This window comes from Sciurus vulgaris, assembly GCF_902686455.1.
Source record: "Sciurus vulgaris genome assembly, chromosome: 11".
Lineage (NCBI taxonomy): Eukaryota > Metazoa > Chordata > Mammalia > Rodentia > Sciuridae > Sciurus > Sciurus vulgaris.
The window spans coordinates 130,295,482-130,316,898 of NC_136472.1; the positions used below are offsets into that span (position 1 = coordinate 130,295,482).

At 40.3% G+C, this 21,417-nt stretch overlaps 1 protein-coding gene across 1 annotated transcript in view; it reads left to right on the forward strand.

The window, feature by feature from the left end:
- Positions 1 to 230: 230 nt before the first annotated feature.
- Positions 231 to 21,417, forward strand: part of LOC306638778 (beta-galactosidase-1-like protein 2) — a 40,320-nt gene continuing 19,133 nt past the window's right edge. Inside the window, 7 exon segments of the mRNA XM_079102109.1 lie at positions 231 to 376; positions 9,598 to 9,599; positions 9,602 to 9,713; positions 9,885 to 10,082; positions 11,782 to 11,850; positions 12,481 to 12,576; positions 14,526 to 14,634. Coding sequence (XP_078958235.1) covers positions 282 to 376; positions 9,598 to 9,599; positions 9,602 to 9,713; positions 9,885 to 10,082; positions 11,782 to 11,850; positions 12,481 to 12,576; positions 14,526 to 14,634 — 681 coding nt within the window. The 5' untranslated portion in view covers positions 231 to 281.

Below are 21,417 nucleotides of genomic sequence, written 5' to 3' on the forward strand. Positions count from 1 at the left end.
GAAACTGCCTTCGGTGGCTCGGTGGGAGACCCAGAGGTCGTCACCTGAACCTCTCGGGAGCAGGGGACACCCTGGGTCCCGCCTCCTCCCTCCGTAGCCCCGCCCCGCTCACGCGTGCCTGTCGCACCGGGGCGGGGCCGCGGACTGCAGCCAACAGGCAGCCCTGGGCCCCGCGGGCTGCGGCCGGTTGCCCAGGCTGCCAGGGCGCGGCTGCTCCCTCAGTTCCAAGGCTCCCGCGCGCCGCAGTGCTGGCCGAGTGGGACCTGCTCCGGGTTTGCAGCATGAGAGCAAAGACCACGTGGATCCTCCGGCGGAAGCCTGGCCGCACGCTGGGATTCCTGGTACTGGTCATCTTGAGCTTCCTGGTGCTCCGCAGGTGAGAGAGAGTCCCGCCCAGCACCTGCGGAACTGCGTTCATCCCAGCCCTCTACACCTCGGGTTCTCGCCTCCTGCAAAGCGCGAATCCCGATCTCCCATGGAAGCGTGCCTTGACTCCTGTTTCTTGGAGCTCAATATCCTGGAGTCCCTCTGCGCCTCTAGGCGCTCCGATTCTGCCTGAAGATTCAGGTCTCTGGGCAACACCAGGCGCTGCCCTCTTATTCCCCAGGCGCCTGTGCATTGAGCTTCTCATCCCCTCACAAATTTGCGGGGTTCTGCTCCGCGTGGTCGTTCCCATCAGCAGAACTAGTCTACATACCTCTCAGATGTTCTGCACCACTGCTCCACCCAAACCCTCCAACTCTTCCCCAATTCCCCACATTTCCATTTAAGCCTGCGGGGAGTCTCCTCTGTTCCCAGAGGCTAGCGCCACGATGCCAACAGCATAGCAAGATTTAGCTCAGTCAGCACAGTCATAAGGACGTTTCCCACTGTGCCTCCTAGATCCTCGGATCATATCTACAGGTGACTCTCCCACTTTCCTTCGTTCACCAGCTAACTCCCCCTCCCTTCCCATTTAGAAAGTGTTTGTGGCTTGGACTCACTGATAGAATCACTCACCCAGCATCTGTGTAAAATTTTTCTGCGTTCTCTACCCCCAAATTTTTCTAAACTGTATTTGCTCATGGGCTTGGCCATCTTTCAGGTCTTGCCAGCCACTTTCCATATTCAAAACCCTCCGTGTGCCATGGTTTGGCACTGGAGGTTGGTGACTATTTTCTGAGCTGAGGGATATCATAATGATGTTTGAAATCAGAAAACAGCTGTACGCGGGCGCGGAGAACACTCAAAAGGCATTTCATTTCACCATTTGTTCCAAGACTTTTCCCATGTTGGCCGCGATCACTCAGTCATCCTCTCTGAAGATTGGCCCTGGCTTTTGAAGGATGTTCAGGCTTTCCTGCAGGTGCCGAGGCTGATGCAACCCCCAGAGGAATTGCTCAGAACAGTGGCAGCAGGAGTGTCTTATATACAGCATGTGTCAAGGGTCCTGGGCTCCAGAGAGAATGGGTTAGCTGTGTGCATATAGCCTGTTGTTGATCAGGAGTACAGTCGTCTTTGCATCAGATCCAAGTAGGGAGAGCACTAAAGGGCTTGAGACAGGTCATACAGCATACTAATAGCCTCCAGGAAAGGGTATAAGGAGACTGGGCATTTATTGTATCCTGGCTAGAGAGGTGTCAGGCAGCTGACTGGACTGTGAGGAAGCCTGACCTCACAGGTGTGTTAACCATGTTCCCGCCCACATGGGGTGGTGAAAGAAGAAGTCAGGCTGGGGCCTATGGTGTGGCCTCGGAATGGCAATAGAGAATAAATAGCTGTGACTCAAGCCTGGGGAATAGTTTGAGATGCTTAGGAAACATGTTGTTTCTGCTACCCCCTCTTACTTAGTAGGTAAGACAGGCCAGAGAAGCTCTGAACTGTGTTCAAGACCATCTCTTAGGATCCTTTAGAATACTCAACTTGTTTATCTCTTTGATTGTCTCACCCTCCTAGACACTTCCTGCCCAATTCCTTTTGTCTGACTTGGGCTGGATATCAGTGATTGCGAATTACTCTCCTAGCCCTGGAGGCTGGAGGAGAATAGACTCTTTGTCTCTGTCTCTTCCTGCCTTATCCCAGCTTTGACTGGGTCATTAAATGAGTGGGAGGTGGGGGCCTCTCCCAGCTGTTAATGGGGAATGTTGGTGTGGCCAGTGGAATACAGGTCACATGGAAACTGGCTTCTTGGTTCTCAGCATTGTGGAGCCCAGCTGTCAGGATACTCCCTTTTCCTGGACCCCAGAAGGCAGGTATGTGGATGGCAGTGGTGATAATGGCAGCAGAAAAGAGTTTAATGGCAGTATTTCTTTTCTTTTTTTTTTTTTTTTTACCCCCACAGACTTTTCCTTGGTTTGGTTCTTGGTTAATCATAGTTTTTTTTAATTACATGATACCTAAGAAATAGGAGGACTGTATTGACTTGAGGAGGATTTAAACCTTAGGTTTGTTTTTTTTTTTTTTTTTTTTTTTTTTTAGCTTGAACAATGGTCATTCTTAAAAACTATCTTTATTGAAGTATAATTGTCATGCAACAAGGTGGATGTAGTTAGCATATAGTTTGATAAACTGATATATGTATATATCTCCATCTCTATATGTATGTGAGTATATATATGTGCACATATATATGTGCATATATATAAATAAATATATTATGGAGATATGTATGTTCACCCATTTGGGAAAATACCATAACAATTGAGAAAGTAAAAATATCCCTCACCCCTCAAAATGTCTTAGTACCCCTTTGTTATCCTTCTCCCCAGCCCTAAGCACCATATATTGGTTTGCATTTTCTAGAGTTTTATAGAAATGTAATGCAGAATGCATACCCTTTTGTTGCTTGGTTCTTTTTACTTAGCTTATTATCTTGAGATCTACGATGCTGTATCACTGTGAACCGGGCCTTTGAGCCAATTGCCTTCCTCTTTCTTCCATTCTTTTTGTGAACATAAGAATGCCTACTTGATATGGTCAAGGTATGGTTCCCACTAAGATTGGTTTTTCCTTAATATAAAAGCATTACTGAACAATAACAATGATTACAATTACTGAACAATAATTCAATCAACTCTATATATCTCATACCTTTTAGCTAGCAAAGATTCAGAGAAAGGAAAGCTTCCAGTAGGTAGCCAGCACTGGGCTCCTGAAAGATGTTGATTTCTCCTCTCATCCCTATCATTCACTGTTCCTGCACTGTCATTATTTGGATTCTGGACATCAAGCACTTCCTGTAAAAAAGAATAGGGGTGAGGGAAGCTCATTCAACTCCTTCCCCTTGGTAAAGGTGTACAACTTAGTTATGTAGGTCACTTTCTTTGATCCAAATGATAGCCTGTCTCCAAAGGTATGTGAATAGATTGTGTCTCTTCCTGTGCTTCCGTGAGGTCATTGATTTTATGAGCTTTGCCTAGTCTAGGACTCAACTCTGCTGGAGGCCTGACTCAGAGTCCCTGGAATATTCAAACCTTTGAATTCTGTCCCTTTCATCCCTAGAGGTAAAGTTTTCAGCATTTGGGAAGTGTCTCTCTCAGCAGGTAATCACCTGTTTGACACAGGAGGTGAAGCAAAGCTACCTGTGCAGTATCTATCTCATAGTGCAGGAGAGGTGGGATATTTGAGTCACCTTGTGCTGGCAAGATGGCACCAGGATTCTTGCAGGACCATGCTAGCTAATGACTGAAGGAGGCCAGAGTTTTCTTGGAGCATTGACATCATCAGTGATTTTGTGATTTAGGAGTTGGGGATATCTAGAAAAGAGGGGGCAAAGAGCTAGGCATCAGAAATATCAAGAAGCAGAATTATCTGAAAGGTTCTCCCCCACCAGGAAGGAGCAAATGAAATAATGCATCATGCCACCTCAAATGCTCCCCTAGAGAAGAATTCAGGAGATTCTGGAGCTTGAAGATAAAGAGTTTTCAAAACATCTAGTACCTGAAAAGGACCCTGGAGCCTGGTTGCTCCCTCCCACCCTTCTAACCTGCCATCTCCAGCAAAAGCAGTGTTCTTTTGATGTGGGGATATTTACTGCTTCCTCTCTACTCAGTTTTAACTTCTCTTAAATCAATTTCTCTGAATATTAAAGACCATTTTTAAAAACAGTGCTCCTGTATGGGACTTCTTCTGGGATGAAAGGGGATGGGTTGTGTTTAGAGACTTATGGTAAGGAAGCAAATATTTTTTGACTGGTGTTTGTTTATTGGAGACTGTTGGTGTATACTCACTCTTCTGTACTCTGACACTTAATAGAATTTTTTACTTCTAGTAACAAATTGTGTTTATCTTAAAATTTCTATTTATGGGTAGATAATAAATAAATATGGTGACTATTCGGAGGATGAAGGGGACTCATGAAAGGAAGCTCCCATTCTTGTCCCTTAGAGACCCTTTCCCTTCCCTCCCACCAGAGACTATTTCTGAAAATGTTTTTTCTTGGAGGTATTGTATGCTTATATAAGAAGATATCTATCTATCTATCTATCTATCTATCTATACTTCAATTTGTTCATTGGACACATAATTTATTTAAATAGTTCTTTATTGATGAATATTGATTGTGATATTTTATTTATTTATTAATATTGTTTGTAATATTTTGGCTACTAAAGTAAACCAAGTTGCAACAAATATCTGTTCAATACATTTCTATAAGTAGAACTGTTGACCAAAACATTCATTTTAAATCTTCATAGTCATTTACAAAATAGTACATGTCATTTCTCTTGGATTAGTGTAAAGGAGATGCTAAGCTCAACCCTACAGCCTAAGGGGAGGAAATTCTGTTTAATGTATGTGTGGAAGACAATGTGGATTCCTTGGGTCTTATAAGAACTAACCCATCTTTTATGGATCTTTTTCAGTAAGTACCATGTGATAGATTTAAAAAAAATATTTAACACATTTGTGTTGTTTCCTATTTCATGAGGTCATTGCATTTAGATTCTTAGTCCAACTCTAGCTGCTCAGAACTTTTCTCTGCTGTGTCTAATTGTATGGATCCTGGCTCATTCATGTCTGATCAGACTCTGCATACCGAACAGATGCCTAAAGGAGATGACCGTGATTCAAGTGAGGCCTCTCAATTCCAATAAGTGAGGCTTATTATTGACAGTAGAGTCCTTTTGAGTTTTCTAATAGAATTTTCACTTCTCTCTAGGCTGAGATAATTTACACACACACACACACACATACACATATATATATATATTTTTTTTGGTGGGGCTGGAGATTGAACTCAGGGCCTTGTGCTTATAAGTCAAGCACTCTACCGACTGAGCTATCTCCCCAGCCCTAATATACCTATTTTATTTTATCTATCTATGAAAAAAAATTCTCACAGCTAATGTAGAGTGTCAGCTAACACTAGGGCAACTTATTGCTGTTATTATGTGGTAGGTTACTAATGGACGTTTTTGTTATATTGGATCTCAAGGTTTTGGTTTAGCACACACTTCATTTTGAAAATCTTGCTCTCCAAACCACAGTATTATTTCTGGTCAGGTCAGTCACCTGGTGTGATTTGCAGGAGCCTGGGTATCAGCCAGTCCTGGCTCCCTGAACCTCATCAGGGAGAAGGGCAGAGGTAATGGGATTGCATTCATGCCTTGGACCTTGTGTCCCTGCATAATGCACATACTTGCTTTGGGTTTGGCATTGTCCAAGTCCTTTGGAGTATTTGATTCTTCTCCTAGCAAAACAAGAACCCAAAGTATTGGACTCAGATCACATCTAAGTTGGCCAGGCACAGGGAGTGAATTCTATTTCCCTAGGGCTACAATGTTTCATGCCCCAAGGATTGATTCAAGAGGCAGTATTTTGGTAAAAACTCCCTTCCTTACATCCTTGAACTTTACTGCTGAGGGCAGAGAGAACAGAGTTGATATCTGTTGGGGACAAATGGACAGTTTAGAGGAACAGGATGGCCAAGGAAAGTGGACCTCATGGGAGCCTATAACTGAAGCAGATTCTTGACAGTGATAAAGAGAAATTAAAAATTTTCATTGTAGACTCAAGTGAGGAAATTTCTACAGGTCATGATGTCTTTGGGGCAGTTTAACATGCATACCATCTAAAATCACAGTCTCTGGCTTGAATGAATGAAAAAGGGAGTGTTTTCTTTGTTAACATGTAAATATGATGCCCTGAACTCAGTGTCAGTTGAATTTGTTTCAGGAGGACCAAGTAGGGGCATAGAGCATCTGGAAATTGAACTTATAAGCCATTATCTCAGATAACCAAGTGCATACTTTTTATATCAAAATAATCAGTAGTTGGGATCAGCAAAGATGTGCTTTCTGGGAATCGAAGGACTGTTATTGCAGACACCTTGCTGCAGGTGTCCAGCTTGGCCATGCCCTTGGCCAGCCTCAGACTGCTCATGCCCCTGATCTCTGCCTCAAGCCATCCAACTCTAGCTGCTCAGAACTTTTCTTTGCTGTGTCTAATAGTTTGGATCCTGGCTCATTCAGGATCAGATTCTGCATACTGAACAGATGCCAAAAGGAGATGACCGTGATTCAAGTGAGGCCTCCCTGTCCTATCACTAGCCTGGGTACTGATCAAAGTTTATAGGATTTATGAGTGACTTGGGGATGTGCACTGGGATGACAAGAAGCATTTCAAGATTGTCCTCATTAGCATGCCTCATTCAAGGAGATTGTTCCAAGGAGTTGACTGGATCTGGCTATCTTCTTACTGCAGCCACCCTGCAAGACCTGCTTTGAAAACTTGAGAATCCATTCATGGTTGCATTCAAAGTGAAAGAGGTGGAAACCTGTCCACCTGTTTCTCAGCCCTTTTCTATTCAAACTCATTAACCCAGCACTTCTTCTCATTCCCAGGAACACCTTACCTGCTAGAGCCTGCCCTGTACCTTTTGTCCTCGTGTCTCAATTCAATGATTCAGAATGAAGTATCTACTCTGCTTTCTCACCAGGAACAGTCTGATGAGAATTCTCCTTCCTAGGGTGTAGCAGAACTCAATCAACTTCATGTGCTCTTCATGTCTCATGACTCCATCAAGAATACTGACACACCATGCAATCTTCCAGGGACCTGGCTTTAGACTATGAACATGGCCACCCCCTTTTATAGGTGGAAAAACAGAACATGACTGAGTGAAAACTCAAGGGCAGATTGCAGGGTGGAAGCTGAAGCCTACTATCTGGTGTCTGGTGTGTTCTAGGACTGAAAAGTGGCTTCCCTAAAATGAAGCCAAGATACTAAAGCAGCAGAAATCCCAGAAGAAAGTATCACTATAAGCTCTAGCTACAAAGAATGCAAGTGCCTTTGGTTTTGTTACTGGCAGCTAAGCCAGGGAGCCTGCCTGGATTCCAGCTGGCCCAATTCACCTACCCACTCATAAGCAAATGATGTAAAAAGGAAACATGAACTTAATGCAATCTGATGGAACTGGGGAGGAGCAGCTAGATTGTTTCTCTGTAGGTCTTACAGAGGGGTTACAATTTTTAGAAACAAAAGCCAGGCAACATACATACCTATATCTAGGTAAGCAGTGCTAGCCAGGGAACATGTCAATTTTAGTTTCATTGGTGCCAGCCTGGTCAGGTGATAGTTGTTTAGTTTGCAATATCAGCACAAGGATGCTCTCTTTTTCAGTTTCTGCCAAGAAATTTTTTTCATGAATTTCCAACTCACTAGGAAAAGCAATAGAAATAGGGCTTCCTCAGGATTTGGTTAGCTCCTTGGTAATAAGCCTAACTTTAAATTCACTCTGCCCTTTAAATCAGCCAGACATAACCACACGGTTGATACTTCCTTTATTATCACAGAGTTAATTGCTTAGGAAATTATGGGGCTATTCTTAATATGATGATCATTAGTATTAATGATCATGATTAGTGTTAATTACCACTTGCATGGTGCTTTCTCGTTTGATACATGACACTGTGAATTGTATCATCCATTTTCTCATAGTGAATTCCTTTGAGAAACCCAACATTTATCATCCTCATTTTCTCACTGAATACATTTTTGTTTTTTAGAAAGGAGTTGAGGACCTACTAGTTACCTATCAGAAAATTTCCAGGGGAAAAATAGTTGAATTCTCTGGAATTTGAAATTTGGTATCAGCTAGCTTTTTTTTGCATGTGATGTTTATTTCCTACTTTTTGATAAGAACTTGAGAAGAATTTTTTTTTTAACAAAGTCTAGAATGGCAGAACATAAACACAGAAGCAAAGGAGAAGCTCTAGCTAGAGAGAAACTGTGTGTGTACACACACACACACACACACACACACACACACACACACACACACACACATACACACACACACATACACACACACATACACACACACACATACACACACACACATACACACACACACACACACATACACACACATACACACACACACATACATACACACACACACACATACACACACACATACATACACACACACACACATATAATATATACATATATACATATATGTAATATATACATATATATATTTCTCAAAGGAGAAAGTGTTAGATTGGTACTTTTCAAGCTTTAACTGTAGGATCTGGTTCAAATGCAGATTTTGATTCAGCAGTTCTCAGATAAAGCACAATTTTGGACTTTTCTAACAAGCTGCAGTTGAAGATACTCTGCTATCTACAGACCACACCTGGCTAAGTCAGCTGATTGGTCATCCACAAGGTCATAGATTTAGGATGTTTGGTTTTGGCAGGGCCTATATTAAAAGTGTAAAGTTTGAAAAGAGCCCACCTCCAACCTTATTGACTTCTCTGCACTTAACAGGGTAGGAAGGGGAGGTTCTCAAGCCTGTAAACAAACTTTAGAATCAGTGATACTTTAGTGTGCTTTAGTTAAGAATTGACTAAAGCGAGTAAGTTCTGGCCAGAGAATAAGTTTGCTCCCTGCTGAAGTGATTGCTAAATTGTATCATCCTTATCTTTGAAAACAATGACATTGCAAGTGTAGGGCCATTTTTCCTAACAGACTGTAGGAACCCTGCCCAGCAATATGTCAAGAACTGTACTGAAAAGAGAAAGCACACTAGTTACAATTTGCTTTCACCTAAAACTCACTTTTGTTTTCTGTCCCCTACTTTTCTAAAATTCACAGCCACACATTTCTGGCTTCTCAGGTGCTCTGACCAGCTTCCTCTCCTGGTCTCTAGGAGTCTAGGTGGAGGAAAGGGGAAATTCTAAGAACTTTGGTGTCACTGGGAGTAATTGAAAGAACTCCTTTTGGCCAACCCCAGAGATACCAAGAGGTGCTTTTCCATGGACTGTAACGGTCCAATAGTCTTCCAGGTAGGACTGTGTTGTACTGGATTGTTTCTTGACTGATGCTTCATCTTCAAAAAGTAACTTAACACCTAAAGTCTGATGGATAAATAGATGCTGTTTAACGCGGATGCCTCTTTCCAGGTATCTGCACCTCGAGTCAGGTGGCGGTGGCTGTGAGGAGGCTCAGAGGACTGTTTCTCGTAGCTGCTGCTTCACTTTAGTCAGGTGGCCTAGAACAGCTGGCCGTGGTAGGAGCCTGTGAGCTACAACTGCTCTCTAGTCCCTGATGCTAGAGAGCAGCCCCTTCCTATGTAGCATGACCCTGCTTCGTCCTCTCTCCTTCTAGCTACACATCTTCATGTTGAACATTGTGTTTGCCTTGTTCCTGACTGCAGTGTCACCTTGCTCTCCTGCAGTGGGGCCCAGCCCTGTGAGTGTTGCGGAAGAAAGACGCCTTCCAAGGTTTGACCAAGTTGGAGGGTGGGAGCGTGGCCTGAGTCCCTGGGAGCAGGCCGTTTTCAGAGAGAGGCTGAGGGCCTGTGAAAGAGGCAAGGAAGCCAGTTGCCTCTCTGCATTCCTCCTCACTGCTGCTAGTGAGCTCTAAGTCTCCATCAGAGGATTTTCTCTTTCCAGGTTGGAATGGAGTACTCTGATCCCTGCATGGCTCCAACATCGGCAGTTAGGGCTGCAGGCAAAAGGCAAACACTTTATGCTGGAGGATTCCATCTTCTGGATCTTTGGAGGCTCCATACACTATTTTCGTGTGCCCAGGGAATACTGGAGGGACCGCTTGCTCAAGATGAAAGCCTGTGGCTTGAATACCCTCACCACGTGAGTGCTATGCCCCATCCCCTGCCACCAAGCCTGGTTACCAAATAAGGATTCCTAAGAGAAGGATTCAGTCCAAGCCCTCTACTTAGGTCTATAGGGAAGGAGTCTCCCTTCTTCTTAATCTCTACAGAACTCCAGGCACAAAAAGTTGTGAAATGAATACAAAGTCTAGAATGACAAGGTAGCAATGTTGAACAAAAGAATATAGTGAGAAAGGTAGGTAAGTTTATATGTAGGATGTTATTTTTTCCTTTTTTTTTCTTGTGTGTGTGGGGAGTGTTGATGGGGGACAGGGAGAGGGGATAGTTGAACAACTGAAATTTATTTTCTCACAGTTTTGGATGCTAGAAGTCCAAGATCAAGGTGTTAACATGTTTGGCTTAGCCTGTGGCCATCTCCTTGGCTTGTAGAGAGCCTTCTTCTTGTGTCCTTGCATGTCCTTTCCTCTGTGGGTACACACTTTGGGTGTCTCTTCCTCTTCTTATAAGGACACAATAAATAATTTTTTAAGGAAGCAAACTACCTATCCTCAATTCGTACAGCAAACGAACAGAGTCTTCTTCAGGGGAGCTATCTGAGAAGCAATTTCCAACATTCTTCTTTAGGAATGATCCTGATGGCTGCCATTTGTGTATGGAGTGTGATGATTGACACATGGCAGGCATGTAATACAATGCTGAATGTGAAAATCATTTTAAAAATACTTCATTTGTGAATAATCTTCATCTTTTCATGGATTTTTTCCCCAAACTTCCAACAGATACTTGAATGTATGTCTATAAATAAAGTGAGTTGATCAGGCTGAATTGTTCCATTTTCAGGGAAAAATATGTTTTTGTAAATAAAAAAGATGGATTTTCTTGGATGGTTTATGAACTGGCTTTGAAGATAATTCCTAAGAGTTGTAGGAGTGTTCTGAGATGTGACAGCATTGTTGAAAGAAATGTGAATAGCTTCTCAGAACTCCAGAAGATTATGGGAATACTGCAGGGTAAGCATTTTGCTTTACCAGAGCAGGACAATCTACATTTGCTGCAACATGAAACTCTTGAGAATGAATAGGAAGCCACAAAGCCTCTCTTTCCTTTGCCTGTGAACATTTTTTGCAATGGGAGAGGGTTCTGCTAGGCCAGTGATGGGATATAGGTCAAGGAGGAGAGTGGCTTTCATAACTATTATCATACGTGATTCCTACCTCCCATCTCTTGAGTTGGCCTCCTTTAACAGCTTATGGAGTGTCCTTATCTTCCCATTAGAAGCCCCATTTTGTGGCAAGTTTTGGGAACATGGATGCTTCAGTTAAATAGGACTAATAAGTGATGTTTCTTCCTGCCCTACTTTTATCTCTTTTTCCAATGAACTTCTTTCTTTCTTACTGACAAGGGGTGGGGATGGGAAGCTGACCTGTGCTCATTGAACCTGACCTTTTACTCTGCATGTCTCATGCTTTACCTAAATCTTGTTGAACTCTTTCTTCTCCTAAGGAGATGCAGTGTCGGTCCCCTGGGGCTTGCCTTGGATTTTCTTCTGTCCCCAGATCTGTTCAATTAGTTCTTGGTTCTGGTCCTGAATCCATTAAGAAGCATATCTTCAACCATTATAAAAGAAGCATATCTTCTTTTAGGACAAGAAAGGTAATCTAGGAGGTGAAGTGGAATGATTGACAAACTCTTTTCTATAATTATCTTTTCTATTACAGCTATGTTCCATGGAACCTTCATGAGCCAGAAAGAGGCAAATTCAACTTCTCTGGGAATCTGGACCTGGAGTATGTGGTATTGCTGCTTCTGTGGCCTGGCGCAGAGTGGGTGACAGAGACATGGCCCCTTAGACTGGGAACCCTAGTGTTATCTGGGCTGTGCTTTGAGAACTAAAGAGGAACCAAGGTCTGGAATCTTGTTCTTAGGATGTTATGAGCGGCTCTGTACCCAGGACCCAATTGTGACTCAGCAGACCTGTTACCTGGGGGGACTGGGCTGCAGCCTTCAACCCTCCTCTCCATTGTAGCCCAGAGGGGCCAAGATCCTTGGTGATGACTCTAAGTGGGGTCCAGCCACCTAACTGGGGTCAGGGCTGCTCTTTGAGTTCACAGGGGTGTTGCTGGGTTAGAGTCCCTGCACCTTGATGCCTTTATCCTTATGTTCCCAGTGGGGCAGAGCTGATCCTGATGCTGGGAGCCAGCACAAATGTAGTTCCCAGGCCACTGGCCTCTGACATGGTGTAGGGATTTCCTTCCTCTGCTGGGCTGGGCTGACCCCTTCTCACCCCTTAACCACTTCCTGGGTAAGAGAAGAAAGGGAACAAGAATGAAGATAACTCTGACACACTGTCCGGAGTGAGGACTCCCTCTTCATGCAGCCTCCCTTCTGCACTGTCATGACTTTGTTTATCTTCCCAGGGCCTTTGTCCTGATGGCTGCAGAGATTGGGCTGTGGGTGATTTTGCGTCCGGGCCCCTACATCTGCAGTGAGATTGACCTCGGAGGCTTGCCCAGGTAAGCCTGACTGTGAGAGGCCAATGTGACTTGAGCTATCTCTGTGCTGATGCAAAATACTCATAGATATGATTTCATTTTGTTTTTAAAGTATAGTTTCTATTCTGTGCTGAATATTCTTTTCAGGATAAGTAGCATCCACAAGGGGTCATTTTGAATGACGTTGCAGTTATTGACTTTGTAAAATTGGATCATGTTATGTGGCAAACAGCAGCAAGATGATTGGACATTCTGGAGCTTTTCATTCTTCTGGGCCTAACTGTGAAGTTAAAACCCAAGCAGATCATTTGTCTGCTCTGGACCTTACATTCCCTCACTACAAATGGAAAAATCAAATCTGCTCTATTTTTTAAGGATATTACCAATCATTTGTAAAAGTTCAGTATTTTGGTGAAGTATAAGAGAAGCTTTTGTTTCTGTTTTGTCTTCAAGTTTCCTAGTGTCTGGTCTTGCTAAGTGTTACCTCTGCTGAAGCTAGTAGAGTATTCTGTAGTTGAACTACAAATCTGGACAGGAATCAGCTGGGATCCCATTTATTACTTATTCTAGTCATTATTGCCATTATTTTCCAGTAAAAAGATTTTCTTTGTTATAATATCCATAATTGTTCCTAGCCTCATACTGTACCAGATGGTTAGACTTAGGCTCCCCGACCCCGCGTGCTGCCCCAAGGGAAAAGGCTGATCTCATTTTCCAAAGTCTCCTGGGGAACTTTTCTTCCCACAGCACAAGCCCCAAGGCCCCACTTTGTTTTCTCTCTAGTTTCCAGCTCGGCCAGCCATTCCCTCAGGGGTTCAGCCTTTGTCTCCTTCTCTCTATTACTCAGGCTCACTTCTCCGTCTCTGAGTTGGCATTCTGAGCAAGGCTGTGAACACAACCAGAGTGGAGTCCCAAGTCCCTGTGGACTACAGAGCTGTATGCCATGGTCAACAATTTCCTGGGGCTCAGCTGGAGGAGCATAGGGTTTAGCATTCTTAACTTAGAAGCAGCAGAAAGCTCTGGCCCTCAGACCTCCTGACAGCCCCTATGTGGCACTTCTCCATTCACTAGGGTGTCCCTTGGGGCACAGCAGGGGAGTGTGGAGCCCTAGTGCAGATGATAAACTAGACCTTCTTTGATGTGGCAGAAAATGTGGAGGTTAGGCACTAGGAGATCCCTGTCTCCATTTTTTAACCAACATTAACTGATACTTTTCTGACCTTATTCAGGGCTTTGGAATCAGGACAAGGGATGCCTCAGAGCCTTTTATTAGAAAAAATGTTTTTTTCAGAACTTCAAATGGGAGGGAAGTACTTTGACTCCTGTTTTGGAACCAAGCCATAGTGCTGCATTCCTCAGGGGAATCTGTCATCACAGCAGTCAGGTTACAGAAAGAAATTGGATCTACTGCTGCTGCCACTGGCCAAGATCTGCAGGGTTGATGTGGCTTATGCAAAGGAGTCTGTGGTTAGCAGGGACACAGCCAAACGGCAGTCACCTTTCACAGGCTATGCTGATTCATTTTCCTGGATGACCCTGGAAGACTGCAGGTGTGTCCTTCTCTGGCTCCAGTGATTCCTACCCCTTTTGACTTCATCTTTTTGTTGGGGGATAATAATGGAAATGCTTGAAACCTGGGTCTTGGGTCCCATGAAAAGCTTTTCTCACTGTGTGGTGGTGATAGGTAGAGGCCTGTAGCTGGAAAGCTGGAAATGACCTTCCTCTAGGTTGTGCTGGTTAGGGAAACAGTGGAGGGTGCAGGCCGACTTTGTTGCTCGCCCCTGAATCTGCCTGCATAGTCTCCTAATATCCTGACTGAGTGAAGTGATGAGATAGGAATGCATTTCAGCTCATCCTGGTCTCCAGAATCATCCCTGAGCTCTCTGAAGCTACTACTACTGTCAGCTTGCCCCAGGAAAACTCACAGATCCAGATTCTAATGATCCACTCCTTTCCCTTTTCTTCCTAAGCTGGCTACTCCAGGACTCTGGCATGAAACTGAGAACAACTTACAGGGGCTTCACCCAGGCAGTGGACCTTTATTTTGATCACCTAATGTCCAGGGTGGTGCCACTCCAGGTAAAAGCAAACAGACTCTTTGATCTTTTGCCTGTCTTTCTTCTAGGTAGTAGATTAGTTCAAAGACCAAGTTCTTTGCAATACAGGAACACACTCTTGCTGACTACCTGAGATGTAGAATCAGAAGAACTCATGATAGTTGTCTTTTCAAAGAACTGTGTGTTTCAGTGTGGTCTCAGACAAAGCTAAATGGACAGACAGGTGTTAGGACTCACATTTCTCTGTATAGTGCCAGAGTCAAGACTCATGATGGGTAAGTAGGATGTCTTAATAGCTGAAAACACCCGTCTTCCAGTGTCCCAATAGCACTATGGCTCAATTCTGCAAGAGGAGCACACATGAATAGGCCCTTGAATACTAGACAACAGATTTTTTGGAATTTAAAAATTTTAAGTACTTTTCAAGGTATTTCCCTCTGCTAACCAAAAACATACTGCTTGGGACACATTTACTATTTAAACAAATATGTTAAAATGAGTCTTGGAGGGGAAATATTTTAATATTTTATGTAATAATTAGAAGCAATAAAAAAGGAGAATGGGAATAATTAAAGTTGCTTATGTAAAACCATGAAGAATGACATTGAGAAATTAGTACATCAATAAGAAATTAGTGTATCAATAGAAATTTGCTCTTGAGTTAATCATTTGGAATGTTCACAGCACACATAAATCAAAGGGAACAGCCAGCTAAAAAAACAGGATGTCAATTAAATATGAATTTCAGGGAAGCAAGGAATTTTTTCCTAGTGAAATATACCCCAAATAGCATATAAGTTTTTACATTAAAAAAACTTGTTGTTAATATGAAAAAGTCTCATTTTAAAATGCATCGTATACTTTTATTTACTAAATCTGGCAGCCCTAATCATGAAAGAAGGAAGAAACTTGGAAATTATTAGCCTAGATTTTTGCAGGAAAATGGAGTTACTGAGGAGATTCAGCAGGTGGTGCTAATAGATTGTGTTGTAGAGGAGGGTGGGGCTACTAGCAAAGGCCATTCTGGGAACATAGTTCAGAGGCATTCATGGAAGTGACATAACCAAGGTGTTTTTTTTCCCCTGGTTACAGTTGTTTTATTCCTTTTTTATTGTGGCAAATGTATATAATAAAATTTTCCATTCTAGCCATTTTTAAATGTATTAGTTCAATGGCATTAAATATATAATGGTTCCCTCTTATAAAAGTGAGGGGTTTATCTCAAGATCCCCCAATGATGCCTAAAACCACAGGAAGGATCAAACCCTATATATAGTATTTTTTCCTGTACATACATACCTACAATAAAGTGTAATTTATAAATCAGGTATAGTGGAAAATCACACAATAGCAACTGATCATAATCGCCAAACTTACTAATCTTGTACTTGAGTCCTTTTTTTTTTTGCAGTACTGGGGATTGAACCCAGGGCCTTGTGCTTGCAAGGCAAGCACTCTACCAACTGAGCCATATCCCCAGCCCACTTGTGTCCATTTTTAAGTAAAGTCAGGGTTACTTGAACAAAACATGTGATACCATGACAAGTTGATTTGATAACTGCAATGACTACTAAAAGAGGCACATAGCATGCATAAACCCTATGAGTACACTGGACCATCCGATTTATGTCCTGCACTGGACAGGGTGGGATGTGTGAGTATCACACTACTTATGCTAAACTGTATGCAATTTAAATCTTTTGAATTGTTTACTTATGGAATTTTTCAGTTAATATTTTCATATCATAATTGGTCATGGGTAACTGAAACCCAGAAAGCAAAACTGCAGATAAGAGGGAACTATTTGCATTTCCCTTATTGTGTAACTATCATCACTATCTTAATTGAGGTTTCTAAAACAAAGTACCTCAAATGGATGGCTTAAAAACAACAGGAATTTATTTCTCACGGTTCTGGAAGCTGGCAGTCTAAGATCAGGATGTCAGCATTGTCGTGTTCTTTTGTGGGTCCTCTTCCATGTTGCAGACACAGGGCCGAAAGAGAGTGAGGGAGCTTGCTGGGATCTTTTTATGAGATTACTAATCCTACTCCTGAGGGCTCCATCCTTATGACCTAATTGGTTTCACTTTTTAATACCATTGCATTGGGGGTAGCATTTCAATATATGAATTTGGGGGTAACACAAACATTTAAGACGTTGGAGCCGTTGTCCAATTCCAGAACTTTCTCATCTTGATCAAATGAAACTCTACACCCAACTGTCATTCTACTATGTCTCTACAAATATGTTTATTCTATCTTTGTAAGTAGAATCATTCAGTATTATGACTGACTTATTTCAATTAACATAATGTTCTCAAGATTCATTCATGTTGTAGCATGTGTCATAATTTCCTTCCTTTCTAAGGCTAAATAGTATTCCATTGTATGAATGTACTGTTTTGTTTATTCATTCATCCATTGATGAATATTTGGATTGTTTTCACATTTTGGCTACTGTGAATGATGTTGATTTAAATGTGGGTGTACAAATATTGTTTTTGAGTACATGCTTTCGCTTCTTTGGGGTTTACGTTTAATAGTGACATTTATGGGTTGAATTACAATTCTGTTTCTTTCATTTTTGTTTTGTTTTGTTCTGCCCTACTGGGGATTGAACCCAGGGCTTCATGCTTGCTAGAGTATAGACTCCTAGCTCCTCTGTTTATTTTTTGAGTAACTGCCATACTGTTTTCCATGGAAACTTCACCATGTTATGTTCCCACCATCAATGTACAAGCATTTGTTTCTCCGTATCCTCGCCCACACTTGTTATTTTCTGTTTATTTGGTAAGAGGCATCCTAATGAATGAGAAGAGCTATCTCTTTGTAGTTTTGAGTCATATTTGTCTAATGATGCCTATTGATGTTGAACATCTTTTCATTTGCTCATTGACCATTTGTTGCCTTTGAAGAAATGTTTATTCAAGTTCCTTGCCCATTTTTTAATCCAGTCGTTTGGGTTTTTTTGTTGTTATTGTTGTTGAGTTGTGATGTTCATATATTCTGGATATCAGTTCACTGTTAGATATATGATTTGCAATATTTTCTTCCATATCACAATGTAACCTTTTTACTCTGTAGATGGTGTCCTTTTACTCACAAAAGCTTTGTGCTGAGGTTATAGCTTAGTGGAAGAGCAGTTGCTAAGCCAGCTTGAGGCTCAGGTTAGATCCCCAGCACCAAAAAACAAAACAAATGAGAGAGAGAGAGAGAGAGAGAGAGAGAGAGAGAGAGAGAGAGAGAGAGAGAGAGAGAGAGAAAAAAAGAAAGAAAAAAATTTTAAAACATTTGGTAGAGGGCAACTAGGGAGTAAATCCAGGGTGCTTTACCACTGAACCATATCCCCTTTTTATATTTGATTTTGAAACAGGGTCTCACCAAGTTGCTTAGGGCGTTAGATTGCTGAAGCTGACCTTGAACTTGGAATCCTCCTGCCTCAGTCTCCCAAGTCACTAGGATTACAAGTGTGTACCATCGCACCCAGCTAAAAATTTTAAATTTTACTTCCAAATTTTATGTTGTTTTGTTGTGCCTTTGCTTTTGCTCTTGCTATATCTAAGAACTCATTGCCAAATCCAGTGTCGAGGATTTCCTTTTATGTTTTCTTCTATTGCTTTCAAATCTTACATTTAGATTTTTGGTTCATTTGAGTTAACTTTTGTATATGGTGTAAGGTAAGGGTCTAAATTTCACTATTTTGCATGTGGATATTCCATTTTCTCACCATTTGTTGAAAAGACTGTCCTTTCCCAATTGAAAAGGGAACTCTTTTCAAAAATCAAATGCTTTTTGTTTTTTTTTTTTTTTTTTGACAGACCATGTCTTTATGCCATGTTTTGATTACTGTGACTCTTTGGGATAAGTTTTGAAATCAGAAACTGTGAGATCACTAACTTCTCAACATTGTTTTGGCTATTTGCTGTTTCTTAAGAGCCCATATACATTTTAGGATGTCTTTTTCTATTTCATAAAAAAAAAAAAAAAAAAAGAAAGAAAAAACCATGAGATTTTGATAGGGATTGTATTGAGTATGTAAATCATGTTAGGTGATAGTAACATCTTAATAATGTTGAGTCTTCCAATACCTAAATAGAAAAATGTATTTATTTCACTAATTTTTGTTTTTACTTTCTTAAGCATCATTTTGTAATTTTCAGAGTCCGAGTATTTTACTTCCTTGATTAAATGTATTCCTATTCTTTTCTGTTTGATGGTACTATAAATGGAGTTGTTTGTTCATTGGTAACATAAAAATAGAAGAGATTTTTGTGCTTTGATCTTGTACCCTGAAAATCTGTGTATTTGTTATTAGTTGCAGTGGGGGTTTTATGGAATCTATATGAATTTCTACCTTAAAGGTGATGTTATCTATGAACAGAGATAATTTTACTTTCTCCTTTTCAATTTGGATGCCTTTCATTTCTTTTTCTTGACCAATTGCTATGCTAGGATTTGTAGTACTATGTTGAATAGAAGTGGTGGAAGCAAAAGTAATTGTCTTTTCCGAGATCTTAGAGGAAAAGCTTTTGGCTATTCACTATTGAGTGTATTTCTTTGGGCCTTTCATATTTGGCCTTTATTATATTGAGGTAGTCTCTTACTGTTTCTAGTTTCTTGAGTGATTTTATAACTAAAGTATATTGAATTTTTAAAAATGGTTTTTCTACATATTTGAAATTATGATTTTTTTCCCCTTAAGTTTTAAGATGTGGTGTATTACATTGATTATTATATGTAGGCTCCTCCTTGAATTCCAAGAATAAATTCCTGGTCCATGCCCCTTTTTAAATGCTGCTGAATTTAATTTTATAGTATTTTGTTGGGGAATTTTGCATAAATTCAGATTGGGGATATTAGTTTGTAGTTTTCTTTTTCTTTGCCTTTTTTTTTTTTTTTTCTTGTAGTGTCTTTGGTTTGGTAATACTGACTTTACAGAATAGGTTAAGAAGTAGTCTCTCCTCTTCAATTACTGGGATGAGTTTGACAAAAATCGTTGTTAATTATTTTTGTGAATATTTGGTGGAACTCATTCATGAAGCCATATGGTCCTGAGTTTTTCTGTTTAAATCACTGATTTAATCTCCTTACTACTTATAGGTCTATTCTGATTTTCTTTTTCTTTATGGTACAAACTTGGCCCATTATATGTTTCTAGTAATTCATCTGTTTCATCTAGGTTATTCAGTTTGTTGATGTACAGTTGTTCAAATTATATTTGGTATATATATGTTTGTAATTGTTATGTCTTCTTGGTGAATTAATTCTGTCCTCCTTTATTTCTTGTAACATTTTTTGACATGAAAATCTATTTTGTTTGTTATTGGTAAGGCCGCCCTACTCTCTTTTGGTTACTATTTGTATTGAATATTTTTCCATCCTTTTGCTTTAAGCCTGTGTATATATAGTTTTTGATCTACAGTGAGCATTTTATAGACTTCATCTACTTGAGTATATTTTATACATTTTGCCAATGTGTGTCTTTTAATTGAGGAGTTTACCTTTACATTTAAAGTAATGACTGATGAGAAACACTTTTGTCTTTTTGTTGTGTTCTGTGTATCTTGGAGTTTTTTTTTGGCCCTCATTTCCTCCACTACTGTCTTCCTTTGTGTCTGGTTGATTTTTTATAGTGATACCTGTTTATGGTGATTTTTGTTCTCATTTTATTTTGTACGTATTCTACAGATTTTTCATGGTTACCACAGGATTATATCTAAAATCCTAAAGTTATGATATTTGATCTTAAAATGATAATGACTGAACTTTAATTACATACAAAAACTACTTTTTTTTTTTTTTTTTTTTTTTTTTGTGGTGCTGGGAATTGAACCTAGGTCCTCATCCTTGTGACGCCAGCACTCTACCAACTGAGCTGTCTCCCCAGCCCTCAAAAACTACTTCTTCATATTTCTATTCCCCCACTTAATCGAGATTACAAATTATATCTTTAAATATGTTGTACTCATTAATTCATATTATTTTTATGTTTTAAAACTTGTAGAAAATAAAGTGTCATTGTAAACTAAAATCACAATAATATCACTTTACTTTTTTTTCACATTTTTACCTTTCTGGCAAACATTCTATTTTTATATGACTTCAAGTTATAGTCTAATATCCTTTTATTTCAATTTGTGGCATTTATCACAGAAAAAGTTCAGTGGTAGTGAACTCCCTCAGCTTTTCTTTGTCTGGGAATGTCTTAATTTCTCTCTCATTTTTGAAAAATATTATCTCAAATACAAAATTTTAAGTTGAAACTTTTTTTTTTTTTTCCAACACTGAATATAACATTCCTTCAAGGTTTCTGCTGAGATGTACCTGATAATATTATTCAGGATCTCTTCTATGTGACAAGTCACTTTTCTCTTTCTGCGTTCAAGAATCTTTGTCTTTGTATTTTAACAATTTTGTTATATAAAATGTCTCTGTGTAGTTTTCTGGGTTAACCTATTTGGAATTTATTGAGCTTCTTGAATTTGCATATTCATGTCTCTTCCTGGATTTGAGAAATTTTTATCCATTATTTCTTTCAAATGCTCTGTTTTCAAGTTCATTTAATTATTTCTGCTGCCTGTGTGAATATGCTGTTAAACTTCTCTAGTGAATTTTTTGTTAGATACTGAATTTTTCAGCACCAGAATTTCTGTTTTATTTCTTTTAAAAAATTTCCATTTCTTTATTTATATTCTTATTTTGTTCATATGTCATTTTCTTTATTTCCTTTGGTTCTTTGTCTAGTTTTTCTTTAGGTCTTTAAATGTATTTTTGACAGTTCTTAAAACATCTTTATCTAGTATAT